We start from the raw sequence: 23,584 nt of genomic DNA, 5'->3' as shown, positions 1-23,584 counted from the left end.
CTTTGCACCCCCATTTGCACCAGGCTGTCTTATTAAGAGCACTAAAGAGGTGAGAATTTGTGACACACAGACACCCTAGCTCCTCACCCAGGCATTGCTGTCCTCCCCCAGTTTCCCTCCGGGTCCAGGAGCTGTCATCCTGAGTGATTGCCACCTGCCCAGGTTGAGGTAGTGTTGCTTTAGTGGGTCCCCAGTGAGGGTCCCTTGGATACCCTAAGAACATTTCTGGAAGAGCTCCATAAAAGCAACCCCTCCATGTCCATAAGGGTGAGTCTGGGCTACCCTCCACAGAGCAGAGGACTTGGACTTAAAATATATGGGTGGGTAGAGAGAGAAGATGAAAGCAGAGACGTGCTGGCTCGCACTGGTGTCCTCTGATGTGCAGGAATGCCCGATTGGCTGTCAGGAAGACTGGCACCTGCGGAGGGGTCTGTGACACAGGCCAGATGAGTAAGGGACCATGAGAGGCTGGGGAAGAGGTCACGCATTCAGAGACCAGCAGGGCCCGCAGCTTCTGCGTACTGAGAAGGCTGACGGGATGAAGAGTCTTCTCTCGGGTCACACACTCTGGAAGTCCTGAGCTTAGATAGGAGTGATGACAGCTCTGGGAAGCAATGGAATGTCTTTTTGTTTTGTTTTGTTTTTAAGATATTTATTTGAGAGAGAGAGCAAGAGTGCATGAGCAGGCAGAGGGGCAGAGGAAGAGGGAGAAACAGACTCGCTGCTGAGCAGGGAGCTCAGGACCCTGGGATCATGACCTGAGCCAAAGGCAGACACTCAACCAACTGAGCCACCCAGGCGCTCCAGGACTGGATGGTTTTAAACCAGAGATTCCACCTGCAACAGGAGCAGAGCAAACAGTGTCTTGATCCCCACGAGAAGGTCTGAGATGTGCATGGTACATGCAGCTTGTACTGCTAAGTACCCTCACCCAAAGAAAGCTTGGTTGTGAACACCTTCCCCGAACCTTTGCCAACACCCCATGAATGGTGGTCCCTTTTCCGTGGCCTGTGGTTTGTGGTGTTCTGCCAGAAGAATGATGGGCATTCCTTTATGCTTGCAAGATCATTTGAGGGTCTCCCCAGGGCCACCAGCTGGTCATTCACTGAGTGTATTCATGTGCTTCAGCAGCATGAGCCACACTGCCAAGGTGAGGCTGAGAGGGGGCTGGGGAGGAGGTGGCCTCCTTGGAGTTCACTCTTTGCTGGGGCTCTACCCCTTGTTCTGCCTAGGGCTGGTTGAAGCTTCAACCTTCGCAGAAAGCTCTTGGCTGGGTGTACACATCTTGAAATGGGCTTCATATCCAAATTGAAAAGGAGATAAATGACAGGGGACCATTTCTCCTGTTCTCAGGTACCTCCTGCTTCTGTAGGAACATTTAACTCCAAATACATTTGGCCAGAGATGTAACACTGTTCTAATTTGGAAACGTGACCCTGGCTACTTCTGAAAGGTGCCCCTTTGCCCGGTTGTCACACAGTTAACACAGGTGTGTCACTTCTGCCTGAATGTCATTTCCCTGGGCCCTAGGCCCCCATCTCAGTCACTGTTAGACCCTTCCGCACAGCCTAGCCCTGAGCTCCACATATCCTACGTGCGCTATAAATAAGGGCTGGATTACTCTGTTGAGTACAGATACTCAGCTTACACACGTAAAGGCTTTTGGTGAAAGGGTTTTATGTGGGGGCGGCGTTTTTGGGAGTGCGTGATGCCTGGAGGGTCTTCAAGATTTGGCAGGTCCTCGTATAAGCACAGCCTTGAGCCTCCCGGCCTCCTTTCCGTAAGGTTCCTGACAGCCTCCAGGGACGAAGACTGTTCATCCGGAACACGTTCTTTGGACCCCTGGGGGAGAGTAGGAGGGCGTCCCCAGGGCTCCTTCTCTGATGGGGGTCACCATTTTCACCCTCAGGGAGGACTGATGAGGGTGACCTGGCCTTTGTTAGGATTGCCCAGGAACAGTGGAGACAAGGTCCTTCTAGTCCTGAGACAGTTCCATGCCTTTGCAAACAAAACACTTCACAAAAGGGTGCCGCCTCCACCCCCATCCTGGTGAAAGGTGGCGGAAGGAAGCGGTGGCTGACAGCTGAGTTAAACAAACTTGAAGGTAGGTCACATTTCTGACATACCATTTTCCTCCGCCGTACCAGCAGCTGCCCTCTACTTTGAAAGGGGGCTTAGCTGCTCATATAAACTTTGGTTCGCGATAATGTAAACTATTATTAGGATTATCTTTTTATTCACATATATGCCTGCCTCTCTGTCTCCCTTATTTATGCTCTTTTTGAAACACTCCTTTCCCTTCAGTACCCAGAGCCAGCATCAACGGCTCTGAAAGCGAAGGAACACCGCAGAACAGACACCCTCCTTAAATCTCTCTGGTTGAAAAGGACTCTGGGAATGAATCACTGGGCAGAGGAAGCTTCAAATCTCCACAAAGCTTCCAGGTTAAAACTGGCGTGTGATGTTGACAAAACATTTCAGTTAAGGAAGAATTTTTTTTTTCTTTTTTGGGGGGTGGGGGTGAAGATTTGTCCCAATGGTGTTTTATTTTTTAATGCAAAAGTGCTTGATTCTCACTTGAGGATCTTTGGCTTTCAGAGTCTCTCCCCTATTTCATCGCCACCCTGTAGAACCATTTGCCATTTGCCCCGCAGGACGTTCTGGAGGTGAGAGAAGGCCCGGAGGCTCTCACTGCCATCAGCCGTCCCTGCCTCCCTGCCTCCCTGCTACTTTGTCGGAGGCCACAGAGGTGCTCCTCAGCCTCAGGTGCGCCTGTGTGGTTTTGTCAGCGGAGGGCGGGTTAGTGAGCCAGCCAAGAAAAACTAATAACCTTTCCAATTTTTAATAAAATGTCTCTCCCACCCTTTGTTTTTCCCTTCACTCTTCCCTAAAAGAAAGAACAGACTGACGTCTTAAGCACATCTGGACACTTTTTGTAAAGCTTTTACCCTGAATTCCCAGAAGGAATGTATTGGCTCCCATTTTTCTAAGCAAAAACTGAAATGCCTCCTTTGTTTATAAGTACTGTGCTTGCATATTTTAATAAAACTATAAAGAAAGAAATTGCTCTGATTTAAGGGTCCTTAGCTAGGGCAACACATTCTCCTTTATGCTTCTCTTGAAGTCTTTGAGAGGTGCTAAAAGTTTATGGTTGGTTATTTTTGGTGGGGGTGGGGAAGGGAGGGGTATGGGATCCATGTGTCCCTTTTGAAATTACTTTTTCTTTTTTCTGTGGCTCTGCTGGGGCTAGGGGGCAGGGATGTTCATAGTCCTGGTCCGTCTGTTCTGTTCTACCCATGCATTGCCCTCATGGTGAATACCATATAGATACAATCAGATTATAATGTTCCAGATCTGAGAGCTCAAAGGTCTGAAATGGAATCCATCTTCCCTTTATCAGATAGTGTTTGTTTTCTTCTAAAAAAAGGAAATCTTCTAAGAAACTCGTTGCTGAGAAAGTGAAGCTAATCTTACATTAATATTAGTCTATTAGATGTTGGCATGGGGATCTTCTAGTATGGGGAGAATTTCAAAAGAGTTTAAATGAGTGTGAAACTTCTTAACACAAGATGAGACATTTGCTATGTTGGGGAGCTTATAAGATGACATGGCTCTTTTCAAACTGGTGATTGCAGGAGTTCTTTTGTATGCCTTTAAAAATTATGTTTATGAAATGAAGTTGTACCTTCAAAAATATAGAAGTGTAGTGTGGTTAAGTTATGAGGGTTATGGCTCTGTTACTACCCAATAAATGTTCATTAGTGATAAGCATTTAACCAGCGTGGTAGTTACTGCTTCTTAGAATATTTTGTCTAGACCTGTTCTGAGTGTCTGGAAATAAACTGTACAAGTGTAATCCTCTTCTCAGAGATGAAGCAAGTTTCGACCAATCTTTGGCTTTATTCCTTTACTTTCAGGGAAGAAGGTTGTTAGCCCTGGAAGCCAAAATTGATCTACAAAGCCTATCAGTGCTATTGGATGTACATCTGTCAAATGGCCACAAGTGTTGGATAATGTCCAAAACAGAATAGTCTGAAAATTAATATTTGTATTTGTGACTTTGTGCAAAAATTCACCATTTTCATGAGCTCTTGGACAAATAAGGTTTGCCTGAACCGAGATTTAACTTGATAGCTTTGAGTCGTACTAATAATGTTCTAGCTTATCTTTTCGACTTTTAGAGTTCTGGGAAATTGTCGATGATTTGGAATGCTAGCTATTAAACCAATTGGTTGGAGTATTTGGTTAAAAAAAAATTACCTGGAACACCTGGGTGGCTCGGTCATTAAGCATCTGCCTTCGGCTCAGGTCATGATCTCAGGGTCCTGGGATCGAGCCCGGCATCGGCATCGGGCTCCCTGCCCAGCGGGAAACCTGCTTCTCCCTCTCCCTCTCCCCCTGCTTGTGTTCCCTCATTCGCTGTGTCTCTCTGTCAAATAAATAAGTAAGTAAGTAAGTAAGAAGTAAGTAAGTAAGTAAGTCTTTTTTAAAAAATGACCTGATTTAGAACTAGTGGTTAATTCAGTGTTGGTTGCCTCTGTATTTTTCAGATAGCATTGTTTCAAAAATTGCAAAAAGGTTTTACAAATTTAACTGTGGCTCAAACTATAAAGCACTGAGCAGATCTTGGGAGGTACGGTGACTTGGGGTCCTATGTTCTCCCTAACGTGAGAGATTGGAGGCTTGTCCTGGGAGGATCTTGACTCTGAGGGTAGTTGCCTACATAGTAACTTTTACCTGCACACAAAACCCTGGCGGGGACCAGCAGTCTTACAGTACCTTTTTCCAGTGCTATCATCACTTGTTTTCTTAAGTTTTCAAACATAGGAAAAGATTTTATTTAGATGGTTCTTTTAGTATGCTTTCTACTTTTATCGGAAACCAGGGGATGAGTTTGAATAACAGCAAAAGACTTGGGAATTGATATGGAGGAGTGATTCTAAATGATCCACCGGTATGATGATTTTCTCAGGGATTTGTATCATCAGCAAGGTGGTTCTTGTGTTGAAAATATTCATTTTGACATTTTTTACATGTAATTTATTTGATATTCTTTATTTTAATTTTTGTATCATTCTTCACTGCCTGAAGGCTTTTCCAGGCTCCTCTACTTGGCCAACCTCATTTCTTCTATCTTTTTTTCCTCCTCACGTGCCCTAACTGTGGGTAGTCCCACAAAGCCCAGTTCCTGACTTTTTGCTTTTCTCCATTCCTATTAGCCCATCTATCCCTAAGGTTCTGTGACATGACTTCACATATGACTTTCTGTCTTCTAATCCTACATTTCAAAAAAAAAAAATATGGCATTAGAAGAGACTCTCTAGTCACCTTACCTTCACTAAGTTTTTTTCCACATCCCCCTTAAAAAAGGACTCTTCCTTTGCAGTGTTCTCTTTATTGCTTCAAAAATCACCAGCCTCCCAAATTCCCAAAATAGGAGCCCTCAAGGTACCTTGGAATATTCCATCATCTCTGTATCATATTTGTCCCAAAGTCCCGCCTTTTGTTCTTAAAAATGCCCCGTAGATGTGACCTGTACCACCTCACATCTGTACCACCTTGTGGGCCTACTCAGCTCAGCTCCAACTGGCCACCTTCCTAGTTCTTCCTGCAAATGTGCTATAGCACTATTTTATTATTGTTACTTTCCTCCTCAAAATCCTGCTCAAAAATGTGATAAAAAGAGACACAAGATAAAATTTACCATTTTAACCATTTTTGAGTGTTAATTCAGTGGCTCTAAGTACATTCACATTGTTGGGCAACCATCACCACCTTCCATCTCCAGAACTTTGATCTTCTTAACCTGCAACTCTGTGCCCATTAAAGAGTAACTCCGCGGGGCGCCTGGGTGGCTCAGTCGTGAGGCATCTACCTTCGGCTCGGGTCGTGGTCCCAGGTCCTGGGATCGAGCCCCGCATCGGGCTCCCTGCTCGGCAAGAGGCCTGCTTCTCCCTCTCCCACTCCCCCTGCTTGTGTTTCCTCTCTCGCTGTGTCTCTCTCTGTCAAATAAATAAAATCTTAAAAAAAAAAAAAGAGTAACTCCGCATTCTCCCTGCCCCCAACCAACCCCGCAGCCTCCTGATTCTATTTTCTGTCCCTGTGAATTTGACCACTCTAGGAACCTCATATCAGAGGAATCCTACACTATCTGTCCTTTTGTGCCAATGTTAGATTTTTCAAGATTATATTTAGTGATTCTTGTCTTTAGAAAATTCATTGAAGAGTTGGTAAAAGCAGACAAAGGGTCTTTGTCCCAGTCTTCTTCTCTGGAGGTAGTGAACGCTACCTGGGAGCCTGGCACTGGTTTACCGCAGGTGCAGACAGAGTCGAGATGTGGGGAGGGGGGGGTACTGGGGAAGAGGTGCTGATGGAGGCTTGCCCAGCTCGGGCCTCCGCTCATCAAAAGTTAGTGACATTTTTTGTCATGGAGGTGAAAGATGGGGTGAAAATTGCAAGTGGATGGTGACCAGGCCTCTCCTTGCTCCTTCCAGAATGTCTTCCATCTATAGTCGGGGCAGGGGGTCAGGCCCATCCTGAAAATAAGAGGACAGGTGTAATGAGACCCCACTTTGGTCTTCTCTGTTTTGTCACTGGTGCCTCTGGTCTGCAGGCCCTCGGGTCTGCCTCATCCCTTTGATTCAACTCTCTGGTCCTTTGGTTTATCCTTTGAAGCTGCTGTTTTAGTGCCTCTTTCTTCTTTACCTGGAGCCCAGCCCGTTCCCACCTTGGCTCGGATCAGAGGCCCTTCCCCTGAAATCCTGCTGCCAAATCAGGTTTGTGCTCACCTCTCTAAGGACCGCATTGTTCTGGTCTTGCCCGACTGCAAGATGCACCACATGCATTACTGAGCCCCAGCCCCTCCTGTGCCCATTTTTTCGGGCCAGTTGGGGTATTTCAGATAGAAGCCTGCGGGTATTGGTCACCTACTCCAGGACTGCTAAAATGGTGGTTCTGACTAAGGAGGACGTTTCCACATCTACCTCGAGGTGTAGTGGCCATTTACTGAATGCTTGCCATGGGGGTGGTACAGTTGGTTACAAGTGCATTTGTGCATGTGTTTGCTTGAAATAGTCTCCCTATTCACCACCTCAAAGCCACCCCCAGTGCTCTAGGGTCCAGTTAGGGACTTGTCTACTCTGAAGACACTTCTCCAGGGAGCCTTCTTCTGTTCAACACTCCCTTCTCTGAAATCCTCTTACACTTGCTCAGTCGCATAACTAACTTAGCACATTCATTCTCAATCACTCATAATGGCCTTCCCAGTGTAAAGTACGTTTCTAGCCTTTAAAACATCTGTTGATAAATTCTAGGGCATTATCTGAGGTTATTCATGAGTAAATGAGGAAGCAAGAACCTTGGGGTTCGGTTAAATATTGCTTTTAGATCGGGTGAAGTGTTTGAGGCAGAGATCATCCTTCTTCGATGCCCAGGCTACACGTGTTATGATTTTAATTGCAAAATAGAATTTACAATTTTAGCAAATGAATGGTTTCATCTCCTCAGCTTGCTCTGTAGAATCTCCCCATGCTGGTGTTCTTCCAGCTGCCTTCCTCCAAAGAGTTGAGCTCTTAGGCTTTTATGCGGCTGTAATGTGATTACTGTGTAGTCCGGAGGATGTTGTCAGCCCTCTTCTTGGGTTTGCCAGAGTTTCCTTTTTTCATTTTACACAGTTCTGTTATTTACATGAGACTAGCCAAGTAATCATAAAATCCCCTAAATTCATGTAATTTTTAAGGACCTTCAGGATAAGTTATGGTAATTTGGTTACCCAACAGAACAGCATTACCACATCCAGGATACCCAAGTCAGCAGGCAGCCTACTGAAATAGTAACAGGTATGCACTGCACTGGGAAGCCTTCTCGAGGTGCCTGCCCTGTTGCCTTTCTCATGTACGCAACCAGTTGTAGAACAGGTGAAAGGGCCTGTCTTACTACTTTTTAATAGGTGCTTTCTCTTTGTAGAGAATGATGGATAATTAAAGCTGGCAGGACCTTTAGAAAGAATTTGGCCCAGTGGTCCTAATTCTTACCTCATTAGGATCTTTTGTTTTATTTCTTCCGTCGGCCCCACATACTTCTCCCAAAAGGCACTGCATTCATTATTAGCTGGTGAAGATTTATCAGAGTAAGTGTTCTCTATATTAGGATCTAACTTATGTCAAGCCATAGTCCATGTGATGCATGCAATAGAGAGAGTCCAGAAGAGTCGTCAAAGTGATGGAGAAGGAAGGATGTTGGGGAGGGTTTTTTTGTTTTCAATGGAGATGTAATTAACGTATAACAGTGCATAAGTTTAGGGTATACAATATGTTGATTACATTAAATGTATCAGTATGATTACCACTGAAGCTTTAGCCAACACCTCTATCAAGTCACATAATTATCGTTTCTTTTTTGCAGTGAGAACATTTAAGAGCTAGTCCCTTAGCAATTTTGAATTATACGATATAGTAGTGTTGATGTTGACTGGGGAGGATTTTCATATTGTCTATACTCAAATTTCCTTTGCCTTGTTATATTTACAAAAATAATAAAGCCCTGGTCTAAAGAAAAGCCTACACTTTTTCCTAGAAACTTGAAAACCCACTCTTCGGGTTCTCTGAGAACTAGGGAATATCACATCCCTCCTGGGCAGACAGGGGAGTGGCAGATGCACCCCGGTGCCCGCCCCAGCCTCCTGCCCACCACGCCTCGGGCAGCCATGCCTGTCTGGGGCTTTTCCTCCTCAGCACTCCTGTGAATTCACTGGCTCTGTGCCCCACAAAACAGGGCTACTCGCCTGAAGCTTGGCCTTGTATCGACCCAGCTCCTTCTTAGATTGAAGTCATTTTAGCCAGAAACTTTGACCTCCCTTTCGTATTTTTGAAATACTTAGTCACTGCTTTGATTTTTTTTTTTCTTCTGGTAAATCTCTGTTTCACCATAACCTTATGACAAAATGTTACAGGCTTCTAATTTATTTCCCCCATATTGCTTTGATTTTGTAAACGTCTCTCCATGGGAAGCCTAGTGAAGGGGACAAGGTGTATTGATTTCTTCCTACTGCCTGACCAAGAAAGTGCTGTGTGCCATTTTGCTTGTGTCAGCCCTGTTGGAGAGGAGCTGGAACCCACCCCCAGGACCACTTCAGCAGGGAGGAAGTGTGCACCTAACTGCTGGGCCATTGCCTTGTCTGCCTCATACAAATCTGCTTTCTCATTTCCCCCTCTATACCAATCTGTGCCAGGAGTCCTCAGAGAGGTATTATAGGGAGGCCTTCATTCCTGGGACGTCTGTACCGCCTCCTTTCACCCACGGGAAAGTTTATCTAAGTCTGAAATCAGCCAAGACAGTGATTCTTCATTTTTACATCATTCTTTGCCCTCCTTCTCAGGATGACATTTTAGCTGTTCAAGGAATTTAAAACAAAGCTGAATATTTCTTGGCAAACACAATCATTTCCTTCATTGGGAAATTAGGAGAGTCTTCTAGATTTATTGCTTATAGTTTAAGGGCAGACTGCTGGCTTCCATCCAAGAAGCGGGGAGACATAAAAGTTGCAAAGACCATTAGTGTCTGAGTATATTCTTCCGATTGCCTGCTATTTTGAAATTAGCTTGGCAAAAGGTAAAAATCAGAACCAGTAGTGAAATACTTTACTCTTTTGAAACTTGTAAAGTTCATTAAAGTAAACTTGTGGGGGACTTGGCATCACAGAAGTGCTCATGTCCTGTCTCTGTCTACCAACATCTTTTTGAAGCTTTGAAGGAGTTTGGTATGTCTAGAGTAGAAGTCAAAGCCATAGATTATTTTCATTAAAAAAAAAATGGAGTTTTAGATTATCTTCCACTGCAGCTCTTGGGCAAATATTTAAAAACATATCCAAAACCTAACCCAATTTTGTGTGTTGACCACAAACACCATAGACTGTCAAGGCAACTGAGCAGGAGCAGGGGAAATCAGCTGTTCTCTCTATATTCTTGATGTTGGTAAAAAAAGAAATAAGAAATAGCCACATTGTTTATTTTTTAACTTGATTCGGTGAAACTGACTTGACTGCAGACATGACTGTTGTCCTTTGTGGTCTAAAAGGCATTCTGTGTGCCCACTTAATGGGCCCGTGCAGATAACAGCAGAAATAGTTGTCTTTTACGTTGCTGCTTTGTAAAGTTCATGAGTCCCAACATCCTGAACAAAGTGTTCCATTACGGAGTTGTAACAAATACTGCCTGTGAAGGATTAGAGTTGAGGCATCAATCCAGAGTTCTATTTAAAATTGAGGTGATTACTCCCAACTGCCTCCCTCGGCCATTTAAATTTTGCTTTTAAATCACCAAAGTTTCCCGTGGATCACTGAACCACTCAGGGTGTCCTTCTGTGCACCTGGTGTTAAGCTGTTGAGTTATGGATAAGGCAGGCTGGTGGGGGCCCCCAGTGGATTGCATGGGTCTTGAAGCTTCCTGAAATTCTGCGTGCATGCTTGTGTGTACACACAGGGGCCACAGCCCTCACCAAATTCTCAGAGACCTCTTGGTGTCCCCACATGTGAAGCTGAGACCCTCTGTTGAGATGGATGGAGGAGTAAATGAGAGGATTTTAGTGATGTTGGTCCTGGTGGTGAGAGTGTTACTGAGAGAGGGATGGTGACAGTGGTGTTGTACCTGTGTAGCAATTCATACTTTCCCCTGGTTTCAGATGTGATCAGTGTTTGAAAGCCTGGGAATATCACTCAAACCTTCAAGCATATCCTTGCATCTTGAAACAATCTTGTGCCTCAGCCCGTGAGCACGTGTGAAGGGAACCCCTGTGCTGACAAGGGTGCTGAACTGGGTGTTGCATAGCCTGCGACTCACGTCTGAGCACCTTCATCTTTGTTCATGTTCACCTAGTTAATACCAGACCAGTGACACGGACCTGGTAAGCAGCAGGCACTTGATAAATGGAAATGGCATGTTTGTAGGGGACCGGCTCTAGAAAATCACATTTGTCGACCTTTTCTGCAGAAAAGAAGCTCTGCTCAATCGACACAGAGTCTTGATACTGCTCTCAAGTAACTCGGATTCCCACCAGTCGTGCAGAACCAAGGCTGTTGAGATTTGAGTGTTTGGTGGGCTGGAGGAGTGGCTGAGGTGGGGAGGGGATGGGGGGGGGATGGCAGGGCCGGGGGGTGGGCAGGAGAGTCTTGTTCACATGCTTGTTAACATTTGAGGGTCTTTGACAAAGGAAGTCTAATGCCCTGCCCCGGTCAGCCTGCGATTGCCCCCCGGGAGGCCCCGTTGTGCACAGGAAGTCAGACACTAATGATGTTAGCGAAGGGACAAAGGCGCCTGGCCCGGGAAGGGCCTAATTGCTGTGTCCGGCTCCCAGGCGGCCGGCCTCAAGCTGGAGGGGGCTGGGCAGGATGCGCTAAGTGTTAACACCTGGAGCTGAGCTGCCGACTTCCTGGTGTTTTTTTTTTTCCTTCTGTGTGGCTGGGTGCGCACAGAGACAGACACACACGTTCACAAATCCCAGCTGCATCTCAGGGGGACATTTTGGGATGTGGTATCGAAGAGACTAGATGGAAATGGTTCAGGCTGGAGGTCACACTGAACAGGGCAGGCTGAGAACCAGTTTTCCCATGAGCCCCCTTAATCTGCTCACGGCTGCTCACGGGGCTTAGTGACTGGTGCTTCACCTCTGGGCTGGCCAATTCCCTCCCTTACCCCCAGGAAATCAGGGAATGGCCAGACCTTGCAGAGGGGCAGATACATATTGGAAGAGGCACTGTTGCTTTGGCTTGAGACATTCTAGTTAGAACTGTTGGGAGAATGCTCCTGGGGAAAGAGAGAAGAGCGTCTTGACCATTGTTTTGAACCGCCTGGGGTCTTCGGGGGTAGGATAGTGTCAGGATGAGGAGTGGTTGGGGACACCTGCCAGCACCCAAGCGGGGTTGCATTTGTGTATGTGTATGAATCCACACCTAGAGGGGTCGGTTGGTGGAGCTGCATCCCAGGGAAGTGGGGAAACCCAGATGTACCTCCTTATTTCTAAGTGGCGTCTCTAGATTCTTCGTGTCTACATATGGCTTTGGACCTGGGACCTGTGAAGCCCTGGGTTTCCTCTGAGAGTTCTGGGAATGCCCCCAACTTATCTAAGAATAAGAACGTTTCTGGGGGAAATTGGGTAAGGAATGTTTCTCACAGGGTTCTCCTATGGGTTCTAGAAACCTTTTCCCCTGGACAACAATTCAGAGTGAAGACCCCCTGCCTTGGCCAGTAGCCCTGCCGGGATGGTGTTAGTGGCTCACTTTCTGCGACGGCAAGCAACTGAGCTGGAGCCTGGGGTCCCTCCCATAGGCCAGCAATGGGAGGCAGCTGTGTGCACAGGTTGACTTCACTTGGATTTTTGCAGCCAGAGAATGAGAGAGTTTAAAAGGGATGCTTTTGAAGCCTGTCTCCTTCCTAGAGGAAGGGGGAAAAGCCACAGATAATTTTTGCAAAGGGGTCTAATATTGACTTGCTTCTTCCCACTGTTATTTTAAGGAGGTTTTTCTCTCTCAGACCACCATGTGGACAGAAATAATAGGCTGACAGAAGGGGTCGCCTTGCTTTCCGAGTGTGGCCTGTGATATTTTGATTAGCACTAAAACCTAAAAGGGCGGCCTTCCATAATTTCCAAATATGCGAAATCCACCTTGAAGGAAGCACATGTGTGGGGCACGCCGGGGACCAGCCTGGCCGGAGGAGGCTGGGTCCCCATGGCAACGTCACAATCTATTTCTGCAGGCATTTCTGCTGTAAAAGCAGAATTCCAGATGTGATACAGTATTTGGAGACTCCGTCCCCAGGCCTCAGAAACAGTATTTGAAGCGGCATAATTCAGTGCACGCTCTCTGTGTGGTCCTAAGCCTTTTTATTAGTAGTTTTGTTTTGATCCGAACATTTCCTCTGAGCTTAGGCATAACAATCATGTGTACAGCGTTAAGTTTTCCCCTATTGTCTAATCACTGTTTTGCCTTTGCAGGAAGATACTTTCTTGAGCTTCTGGAGTGAAGTTTTTATAACTACCTTTAACAGCTAAGTGGGTGCAAGCTGGTAGCTGGTTTGCTGGGTGGGTGTTTGGGTGGTTGGTTGCTTGCCTCCTCTTCGTACCCAGTGTTTACAGAAAACCAGCTAATCTGTGTCTGCGAAGTTGTGTGTGTGCTCTTGAAACTGCAGATGGGTTGACGGTTACCTTAAAGATGCCAGTTCTTTACCATGCGGTTCTCATTTGAGTGGATGGGAGTGGTGTGCGCAGCTGAGGGAAAAGGTCTGGCTCTCTAGCCAGAGGCATGTTTTATAGCTTGCTTTTTAACATTTTGAGAATTGGAAAAATGGAACAATCCTGTCTATTTGTGAGTGTCAGCCATGGGAGAACACACAGCCCAGATCCTTAACAGACTTAATTGGAAAAAGTACTTGGGCTTTTTGCTTTGTGAAAACTAAGAAGGCTGCAGAGTTTTGTTTTGTTTTTTAAACACAGGAGAAGAGTCGGCGGGGTGTGTGTGTGTGTGTGTGTGTGTGTGTGTGTGTGTGTGTGTGTGTGTGTGTGTTGATATCTCTGGGCTTTCACTGCATGTGTATATTCCAGTGGCAAAGCAATAAGAAAAAGTCTGGAGCAGGGAAAGACATTTAAAAATACATTCCATTCCATTTAGGCCTGTCAGAAAAGTTGTTATTACAATATATAAATATATCAGATCTATACATTGTATACCTTAAACTTATACAATGTTACATGTCAATTCTATCTCAATTTAAAAAAAAAAGAAAAGTTGCTATCTGAGAAACAACTGCTATAAATGCCCTAACACATCTTTAGTGAATGGATTTCCTTGGGCATGAGGGTGGGGGAGGGGAGGAGGGGTAAAAAGCCACTTAGATGGAAACTAGAGCTCTCGGTTTGATAAGCAGAACACATGGTCACTTGGCATCGGTTGGCTCCATGTTAGAACTCAGAAACAATTGTCCCTTCAGCTTTCCTTTGGGGACCGTGAAATTAGGAACATGTGTGTGCTGATTAGCAACATGTCAGAGATGAATCATGATTACGGCTTTGGTCTGGTACACAGGCGATGCTTTGGAGTAGTGATTTCCTACCTCCTCGAGCAAATCTCTCTAATTAGCTTAAGATCTCTGGGTCTTTTCGGCCGACGCAGTAATTGCTGGCAGGAACACACCGGTGCTCCCCCAGAGCTTGTGTGTGTTCCCCACTAGGCACCCGAGGCCTCACCTCCCCAAATCAGACAGCGGGCACTCTTCGTTCCTGAAGTTGGTTGCATCGAGTTGGAAAGAGAGAGAGAACAGCTCCCGGGAATGTGGAGAAGAATATCTTGAATAGATCCAGACCCAAGCTGGCTTTGTGATTTATTTGCCTTGTGTTTTGGGTTTGCCGGCATTCTCCTCCGCTTACATCACCTGGGGCTTCTCTGCTTTTTGCTGACTTCTTCCTCCCCTCTCCACCCCCACACTTTATTTTTTTTTAGTTAAAGGTTTGAACTGAAGTGGGATCTGACTTCATTTATGAGACCATCTGAACTGAACCTGTGCAGAATAAATTGAACCCATGTTCTCCCTCTTGCCTTCACCATGTCCACTGGTCAGAGACAAAAATGTCAGGCCTGTTGTGCATTTTAAGCCTCACAGAGCTGTCTGCTATCTTTCACATCTCATTGACACACTGGAAACCCAAGGTGGAGGAAATGTTAGGGAAAATAGAAAGTGTACGTTGGCCTTAGTTTTTTAAGTAGTCGCTCAATGTCCTTTACAAACCCATTATCTCAGTTCTTTCTGATGGATACTCTTGTTTAAATTTTCACCCGAACTCGAACTCTGTTCACTAAAACATTACCAGCTTTCTGAGAGGTCCTTCCTTAACTAATTTGGAAGCAGTCTTGTTCAGATCTTACTGTTTGGCCTGCCTTCCCCTGGAAAGGGGGTTACTACAATTAGCACAGTCCTTTTCAAAATGCATTTTTCCAAAATGGCAGCTAAGCTGTTTTGTAGCTGGATTGGAAATGTTGCTCTGAGAAGTTGGTGTCTTCAATGGGCTCAGAACCCACAAGGGCCCCTCAGGAAGTGGGCCCCCAGATGGCCCCTCGTGGCTGCTCGGTGTGGGATCCCTGCCTGTGGATGTCTTTGTGTCCGGGCCTTTGCCTTTTTGCCATATGGGTGGAGCATGGTATGGATTTTGAATTTTATTCCTTTAGAGCACTTACAGGTTATCGTTCCCTCCCCCTTTCCTGAGTAAAAGATGTTTTCTCCATTATGTTCCCATTTGCTTCTTCCGTCCCTGCTCACCATAGAGTGTTCATAGCAGAGCCCCAGGCACCTGGGGCTTGCTTTGCAGCTAGCATTGGAACAAATTAAAAGCTGCCCTAAGTGCAGCAAATGGGGATGGTTAATGAACTAAGAATGTGACACCCTGAGGCCACGGCATTGGTATTTATAGATTTTAAGTAATAGGCAACAAACAAATATTCTTAATTGTAAGCTCATTAAATATCAAAATGGGTATAGTAGCTAAAAGCTTAGAATTGTTTACTGAAAAACAGCTTCCAAAGCCATTGAACAGCTTTGTAAGTCGCTTACACATGTTCTCTTAGTGTGAGTCCTGATTCCAAGCCCATAAATCACCCTGTCACATGAAGCTAGGTCCTCTTGGATTCTTGGTGTGCATTACCTGGTTTCATCATGAGTTCATTTACTCAGGCAGAAAACTAATATTTACCAAAGGCTGACTATGGGCCAGGCCCAGGACTGTGGCACAAGGTGGGGGGAGGATGAGGGCAATAGGGGTGCTGCTCTGGTCACTTAGCCTTCAGTCTCTCCCCATCAGATCCAACCTGAGCACTCACCAGAGATGGGGATCACTGGGTTGCCCAGTTCCCACCAAGACCATTCCGTGGTCTGGTCGTTAGTGCCCTTGTCACCTTGCCCTGAACTGTCCATCCATCTGCCAGACCCCCCAGGTCTGGATGCTGAGACCGATCATATCTGGAGATGCCCCTTCCTGTGAGCATGTCCTTTTCTACTTCACATACCCCCATGCTGCACAGGTCTCTCCTTGCTTATTAGGGCAGGAATCTTCCCAGGAATGGTGCCATCACCCTTTCAACGTGTCACATGCTGTGCAGAGCGCTTGGTACGTGTCATCTCACACAGTCCCACGCCAAGCTTTTCCAGGAAGTTTTATTCAAACACTTTATAGAGCTCAGGGAAAGGAGGCTCAGGAAAGTTTAGAAGCTTGTCTCAGGTCACACAGCTTGAGAGGGGGAGATTTGAACACACATCTGTACAGCTCTACAGCCCATTCTGTTAACCACTCTTCTACTCCAGATATGTCCAAGGCTAGCCCACAGAAGCCTATATCTAGGATGGCAGAATCTGAAGCAGCTAGCTCTGTTGGGTCAGTGTCCCATGTCTGCCTGCAGCCAGGGTGGGATAGAGTGCGGTGACAAGGGATCAGTCAGTCTGCCCTGGGTGTGGGGAGGGAAAAATGACAGCACATGGGCGAGTGTGACATTGGGATCCATTTCAACAATGTGGCTAAAAGTATATGTATGTATTAGCTTTCAGTTGCTGCTATAACAAATTATCACAATTTAGTGACTTAAAACAGCACAAATTCATTATCTGATAGTTGTTGAAGTCAGAATTTCGAAATGAGTCTGTGGGGCTAAACTCAAGATGTTGGCAGGGCTGGGTCCTTCTGGAGGCTCTAGGGGAGAACTGATTTTCCGCCTTTTCCAGCATCTAGAGACCGCCTACATTCCTTGGCTTATTAGCCCCTTCTATCTCCATCTTCAAATCCAGTAGTGTAGCATCTTTAAATCGGTGTTGGTCTCTCTGCCTTCTACTTCTGTGGTCATTTCTCCTTCTCTGACCTTCCTGAATCCCACTTAGAAGGATGCTTGTGATTACATTTGGCTCATCAGGATAATCCAGAATAATTTCCCCATCTCAAGTTCCTTAAACTTAATCACATCTATGTAGTACTTTTTGCTGTCTGTGTAAAGTAACACAGGTTCTGGGGCTTGTGATGTGGACATGTTTTTTTTGGGGGGTGGGTATGAGTCTGCCTACCACAAAGTATAAAGAAAACAGTAGTGCTTTGTGGGCTAGCCTGGGCACACCATTTCTGATAGGGTTTCTGAGGGCTCGGGAGCAGCAGGTGCATTATTTGGGTGTGAACTGAGGACAGTCTGGTGGAGCATCTGTCTGATGCACGTGCTGAGAAACCGGGCCCTGGATGACTTCCAAGAGTGAAAGGTCTTCCAGTGCACACGGGAGCAAGTCCTTGTCATGGAACTGAGCTCTGTGCTCTGTTCCCTCTGAGCTCAAGGACGAGGCTTGGTCACAGGGTCTTTTAGTCTCTGATTTTCTGTGGAATTAGAAGTACCATTTTGCATGTACATTGGCAGAAGTGCCATGCCGGTCAAGTTGTGGGGATGTATTATCATACCCCCATCAAGTAAGTATGCAAGTGGATCTATGTGTCAGGGACACAGTGTGATGGAGCTACACTAAGGCAGAAAGCCTATGAAGGGAACAGGACCTGGCCGATGGGAAGGGCATTCTGGGATATGGAAGTGCTCCAGAACATGCGCTGAGCCATAATGCAGTGCCTGGAGGAGTCTGGCAGGTAGGGAGGGAAGTGGCTGAGAAGAGAGGCAGGAACCACATCCGGAATATTCTACAAGGGACAGGGAGCTGGTGATAGGCTCGCAACAGAAGAGTGAGGGCAGATTTACACATTAGGAGATCACTTTGGTGGCCAAAGTCCCTTAAGATTAGGACCCAGGTCTGGTTCAAGGCCAAGTGCCCAACCCTGCAGGGCCTGGGTGCAGGTGGAATGCTCTGTGGGTAGTGAATCAATGCTATATGCAAGCCTCACTGTCCTTTGAGGCCAGCTCACTGGGCCCCCTTCTGAACAGCTCTGCATGCAGCACAGACCTTATTTGGAGGGATTTAAGTTCTTGTCTGCAGGATAGAGCACATCTCACGATGTTGGGCTTCTTTCCACAATACATTGCTCATTGCAAGCGCCCAATAAATACCTGTTAAAAACGTGCTGCTATAGGGGTGCCTGGCTGGCTCAGTCTGTAGAGCCTGTGACTCTTGATCTTGGGGTTGTACGTTCGAGCCCCACATTAGGTGTAGAGATTACTTAAAAATAAAAATCTTTAAAAGAAAAACATGCTGCATTAGAAATATGGGGAGAACAAGAACAAAGTGAAAAGCTGACAGTCCTGCAAGGAAGGTGACTGGTCATTAGAGTCCTACATGCTGGAGAGCATGCTATTAAATGCATTTCCTTTTTGAAAAGCGCTTCCTCTACAGGGCTTCACGTGGTCCTCCTCAAACCCCTTCCCAGGGGCAAGTCGTGCAAATTATCTTTTTAGGAAGATAGTTGAGGAGGCTTGGACCAGGTGGAGTGAAGTGACCATGCCCATGGTCACCAGCCCGAGAATGGAAGGATTAAGGTACTTACCTTGGCCCCCTTGCATTTTTGTTTCCCTCCCATGATGCTCCCTTTTACTCTCCCTTCTAGTCCAGTTATCCTTCCTTCTTTCAAGTTTCCGGGGGTGTGCTGTCCTCACCCTGGAATCATCCCTTGTGAGGTGCTGCCTGTGGTACCTGTAGGCTGGATGCTTACTTATGGCTGGCTCTTCAGCTGAGCTACATACACCTTTATGTCACACTAAGTGTTCTTGGAGGGTCAGGGTGTGATTTGAAATTTGCCTATGTACATTACATGTGATCCACATACCCCATTAGTCTCCTTTGAAGGAATGAGTTACTTTGCTCTTGAGGACAGGGACAGCGGCTGTTTTGTTCACCACTGTACCTAGCATAATGTCTGACTCATAATACATGGTGAGTGATTTTCTATCCTGGGGCTTTGCAAGGGAGGAAGAAGGGTGTGGTTTGGGTGTTTTGGGCATTTCCTAGGGGTTTTGGAGGGATGGCATTGTCTCCTGCTTGGTCACGGCACCCCGCTCTTAGCCATCTGGAAGTTGGACCTCTAGTGGTATGCTAGAGGATTTTCCCTAAGGAATCATGGAGGCCTTTAGGATTTCCATAAGAAAACCACCCTTTCCAAAGTGTTTCAGCTCAGGGGAGGAAATCCAGAATCCTGTGTATGTGGGAAAGGGAGGATGGAAGCAGGAAAGCTGGAGAAGGAAGGTACATCAGGAAGAAGGGGAGCCCCAGTAGATCATGGGCTAATGTACCACGTTGATTTAGATTTCCTGTGCTTATTTCTCACTTGAATTAGAATTGTGGTGTGTGTGCGCGCGTGCATGCTTGTGTGCATCCCTTTCTGCACAGCTGTGCTTTCCTGAGGTCCATGTTTATCCGAGCTCAGGGATAGAGTTTCACTGGGCATAGCTGGCTTCAGATAAGCAGTGTGAACATGCCTCCAGCATATGGATGTGACGGGGTTGTGGCCTGAGACCCTGGGCTCCATCAGAAGGGTTCTGCACATTGTGTCTCAGTGTGACAATTGCCCATTAAATACTGGGCTGCCAGCAGATGGTCTTCCCCCAGCATTCCCTTGGTTGAGTGGAAACTTTAGTTGTGTGGTTAGAATATTTTCCCATCATTTAGCATTTCAGAATTAACTGTTTTGGAGAATTCTGCAATTAATGCTGAATGGCACATTTGCCGATTGTTACAGAAACAGTTAAAACCAGAGTCGGCAGATCTGTAGCTGCTCTTTCCCATGATGGATAAGTGGTGGGTTAGGAAAAGGCGGGGCAATGGGAGGATTCCGGTGCTCCCTCTGTGGATGCTGTAATTAAAGTGGGGAGTCTGGTGGAGTTGTTACCCCTGCTATTAAGAGTGCAGATGGCTAATGGCCACATCACCAAAAGTTAGAGTTAGGCCTTTTAAAGTCTTTTTTCTTTTTCTTTTATGACCCACCCTATATATTCCAAGCATAGGTATGGATGCAGTGAAGAATTTTCTCATTAAAAGTAATGGCTTATTCCCACAATCATTCCCGGTCTTGGAATGAGAAACCTGTTTCCTTAGACTTGAGGAATTGCCTATCTGTCGTGGGTTAATAGAGCTTTTGGACGAGAGTGTCTGGTAGGCAAATTTTATAACCAATCAGTGCTCAGAGCGGATCCAACTGGAAGGGCTCCAGCTGGCAGCTCATGGTCTCTCTCCCAATTTTACTGTTAATGAATTATTATTTAACCCCCAAACACAGAACAGCATGCTCCTATTGTCTTGGGGGAATCGAGTGCTCATAATGCTCCTGGCCTGGCAGTTAGGAATCTCCTGGGCTGGAAGGAAGTTGGCAGCCAGTGGGGGAGAAGGGACACAGGGTGGGTGGGAAGAGTGGTAGATATCGCTCAGCATCTGGCATGACCCTGGGTCTTCGCAGTCTTGTGTGCATTTTGACTCTATGGGGACGTGTGCTGGAAAAGCACATTGGCTTCTCTCCTCATCATGTTCTCTTGTTTTCCCACAGGGAGTGGGGCCGGCCAGCAGAAACAGCGGGCTACACAACATCACCTTCAGATATGACAGTAAGTAACTGGCTTCACTGCCGAAGAATGGAGCCCTTTCAGTGATCTACAGCTTACATAGTCATGCTTAATCAAGGACACTGCAGGTCCTGGGGTTGAGGAATTTTCTCAACCTGCTCAGGTTTATCAATGGAACTAACATGGCTCAGTCTCAATTAAGCCACTCAAGTATTTGGGAGCTTGAATAGGTCAAGTGTCCTCCATAGTGTTGGGAGAAGTTGTGTATGGAGACCTCCACCTCCCCTGATGTCTTCAAGATATAACATGTCCTTAAGAACAAAGGCAGATGCCTGTAGGGGCTCAGCAGCAGACCAATGAGTGAAGCTACTCAAGCGCAAGGATGCTAGGGAACGGTAGGGACTGTGGCAAACTGGACAGCCCAGGTCTGGCTTCTCCATTCCGGCTCCTTGTGCCTTGGCCCTGAGGGTAGCCAGATGTGATTTGCAAGAAGAAAGAGACATTGGCATTTTTTGTTTGTTTGTTTGAACATTTTTTAATATTGGCATCTATTTAAACACGTTCACAAGCACAGAGTGGGTCAAGTGAATGTGTGTCCCAGATTGGCCCAGGGGTCTCCAGTTGGCCATCTCTGTAGGCCTGGGTTCCAACTCCTGTGCCCTACCTGTCAGCTGTGAGCTATGGCAGGCCACTTGACTTCCCTAAGCCTCAGCTTGCAAGGCCTGTAAAGATTAGTTTCTTCCCGAGCATCATGTCGAGGCTTTAATGAGGTAATGCTTTTAACTGCTCAACTTAGTTGGCCTGATGTGCACTCAGTAATTGATATCTGCCAATACTAGAAGTCATTCCAACCAGAATTGGAATACAGCATCTTTTTGGCCCATTCTCTCAAGGAAATGTGGCTTTATCTGGCTGAGTCGTTTCCTAAGGGCAGGGTGGGGTGCTTTTTTTTCTGATTAAGCATATAGAATTCCCCCTCAGCAGCTGCTTTCATGCTAAGAAGGTAATTATATAGAATTGTGAGCATTTTAGCCTTATGAGCCATAATTTATATGTAAAAATGTTAACAAGAGGGAGCTTGACTCCTGTTCAGTAACTCCTGACATTTGATTCATCTCTTGGAGAGGATTATGAATCCATGTAAGTAATGGGTGTGGGTCACAGTGAGGCCTCTGAAATGATCACTGCTAAAGCAAGATTTTTGAGGTCGTGTATACAATCTAATAATTTTAAGATACAAATATGTGTGTCAAATTTATGCCCACAGTTGCTGACGTGAGTACTTTAAGTTAACCAATGAGGGCTTATATTTGAAACAGATATTTCATGTTAGTGGTGTGTGCATGTTCTCTGGATAAATGTTACAAAGCTAATGAAAGATTTGCAAGTCCATGATACTTAATTCAGCTAAGTAAAGACATGTGTTAGAGATCTCTCTTTGAGCTACAAAGTTAATTTCTAATATATGCTCTTGGTCCTGGCAGATCTTGTATTACATTCAAGAGTTCAAAATTTTCTGGTCAGCTGCAAACAAGTATTTGCAGCTCTAATTTAATATGGGGTTTTGTGAAAGAGGATCTGTACCTGTAAAACTTAGAAGTATCTTATTGTTTTCTTCATGGGACTAAATATTTGGCCCACGTGCTTGATGCCTCTTAGTCATTATTTTCTTTCTTATTCTTCAGCATTTAATTAGAATTTAATTCTCAACTCGAATTGACTCCCGAGACATCTGAAGCTCGGTTGCATTTTGGCAGAATGTCATTTGGGCATAATTTTTTGGTAACCAGAATCCAAAATGTTAGAATTCCTAATAATTGGATCCAGGTTTGTGTAAAAAATTTATTCATTGTTTTCCATTGAAAAGATATTTCTTTCTCTCTTCCACAAGGAAGTTTCTGTTATTGCTCTGTTGACTGGTTACCAGTTCTGTTTGAAATAGCTAAGAACAAATTACCAGGTTTTCACCAAAAGTACAAAACTACAAAATCTTATTTTTCTACTCCTTTGCCATTTTATGTTACAAAGAAAGAAAATGTCTTGCCATTAAGTCAAAAGTGAATTTCATAGGTCTCCATGTCTCCTTTCATGTTGCATTTCTTGTTTCTTCTTCAGGCTCTGAGGGGGTAATGCCTGAGTAGGTTGTAATACATTTTCTTAATTCTTAGACTTTATATTTGCATAATTATATTTACAGAAACCTGGAGAGTGCTAATTTTGGCATTAGGAATGAACAAAGGACAAAAAACATGATTTGCTCTTATTTGTGCATCTTTTCCTAAAAGCTGTTTAAATCAGAGGTTTCAATAAATGGAAATGTTTGAACTTGGGGCACCTGGGTGGCTCAGTCAGTTAAGGGTCTGACTTTGGCTTAGGTCATGATCTCAGGGTTCTGGGATTGAGCCCCACGTCAGGCTCCCCGCTTAGTGGGGAGTCGGCTTCTCCCTCTCCCTCTGCCCCTCCCTTGCTCATGCTCTCTCTCTCAAATAAATAAATAAAATCTAAAAAAAAAAGCTTGAACTTGACAAGTATGATGGGATCTTGTCTTTTTTTTTTTTTTTTTTAAATATTGGGAAGCTAGTTTCAGTTAGGATTTTTTGCAGGCTGACTACCTCTGATTCCGAACTTACTATGGTAATAATCTCTGTGCTGAGGATAGAATGGCAAGAGCTATGCATGAGCCATCCGAGGCTGCTTTCTGTCCTGACCCAGGGCTGGTCAGCAGTGGAATCCGAAGCCACCCAGCTGGTCTCTTAGCTGCAAAACATTTCCTCATTTGTACACTGTGGGTGTTAAACCAGATATTTAAAGAAAAATTTTTCTTCTGCACCCAGAGAACATATGTTAAATGTTTCGATAGTCAGTTTTCATTAGATGTAGAATTTGGTTTTATTAATTACTAACATCTTTTCTTTTTTTTATAAAGATTTTATTTATTTATTTGACAGACAGCAGGAACACAGGCAGGGGGAGTGGGAGAGGGAGAGGGAGAAGCAGACTCCCCGCTGAGCAGGGAGCCTGACGTGGGGCTCGATCCCAGGACCCCGGGATCATGACCTGAGCCGAAAGCAGACGCTTAACGAC

The 23,584-nt window shown here is 45.5% G+C and overlaps 1 protein-coding gene across 3 annotated transcripts in view; it reads left to right on the top strand.

Annotated features, from left to right (window-relative positions):
• Positions 1-23,584, top strand: part of IL17RD (interleukin 17 receptor D) — a 66,968-nt gene that overhangs the window by 19,035 nt on the left and 24,349 nt on the right. For all 3 annotated transcript variants that reach the window (XM_027587059.2, XM_027587058.2, XM_027587057.2), the window contains exon 2: positions 20,485-20,542. In XM_027587059.2, coding sequence (XP_027442860.2) covers positions 20,485-20,542 — 58 coding nt within the window. The remainder of the gene's footprint in view (positions 1-20,484; positions 20,543-23,584) is intronic.

The sequence above is a fragment of the Zalophus californianus genome, chromosome 1 (assembly GCF_009762305.2).
Source record: "Zalophus californianus isolate mZalCal1 chromosome 1, mZalCal1.pri.v2, whole genome shotgun sequence".
Lineage (NCBI taxonomy): Eukaryota > Metazoa > Chordata > Mammalia > Carnivora > Otariidae > Zalophus > Zalophus californianus.
Note: the sequence above shows the minus strand (reverse complement) of the source record. Positions and strands in the feature narration are given on the sequence as shown.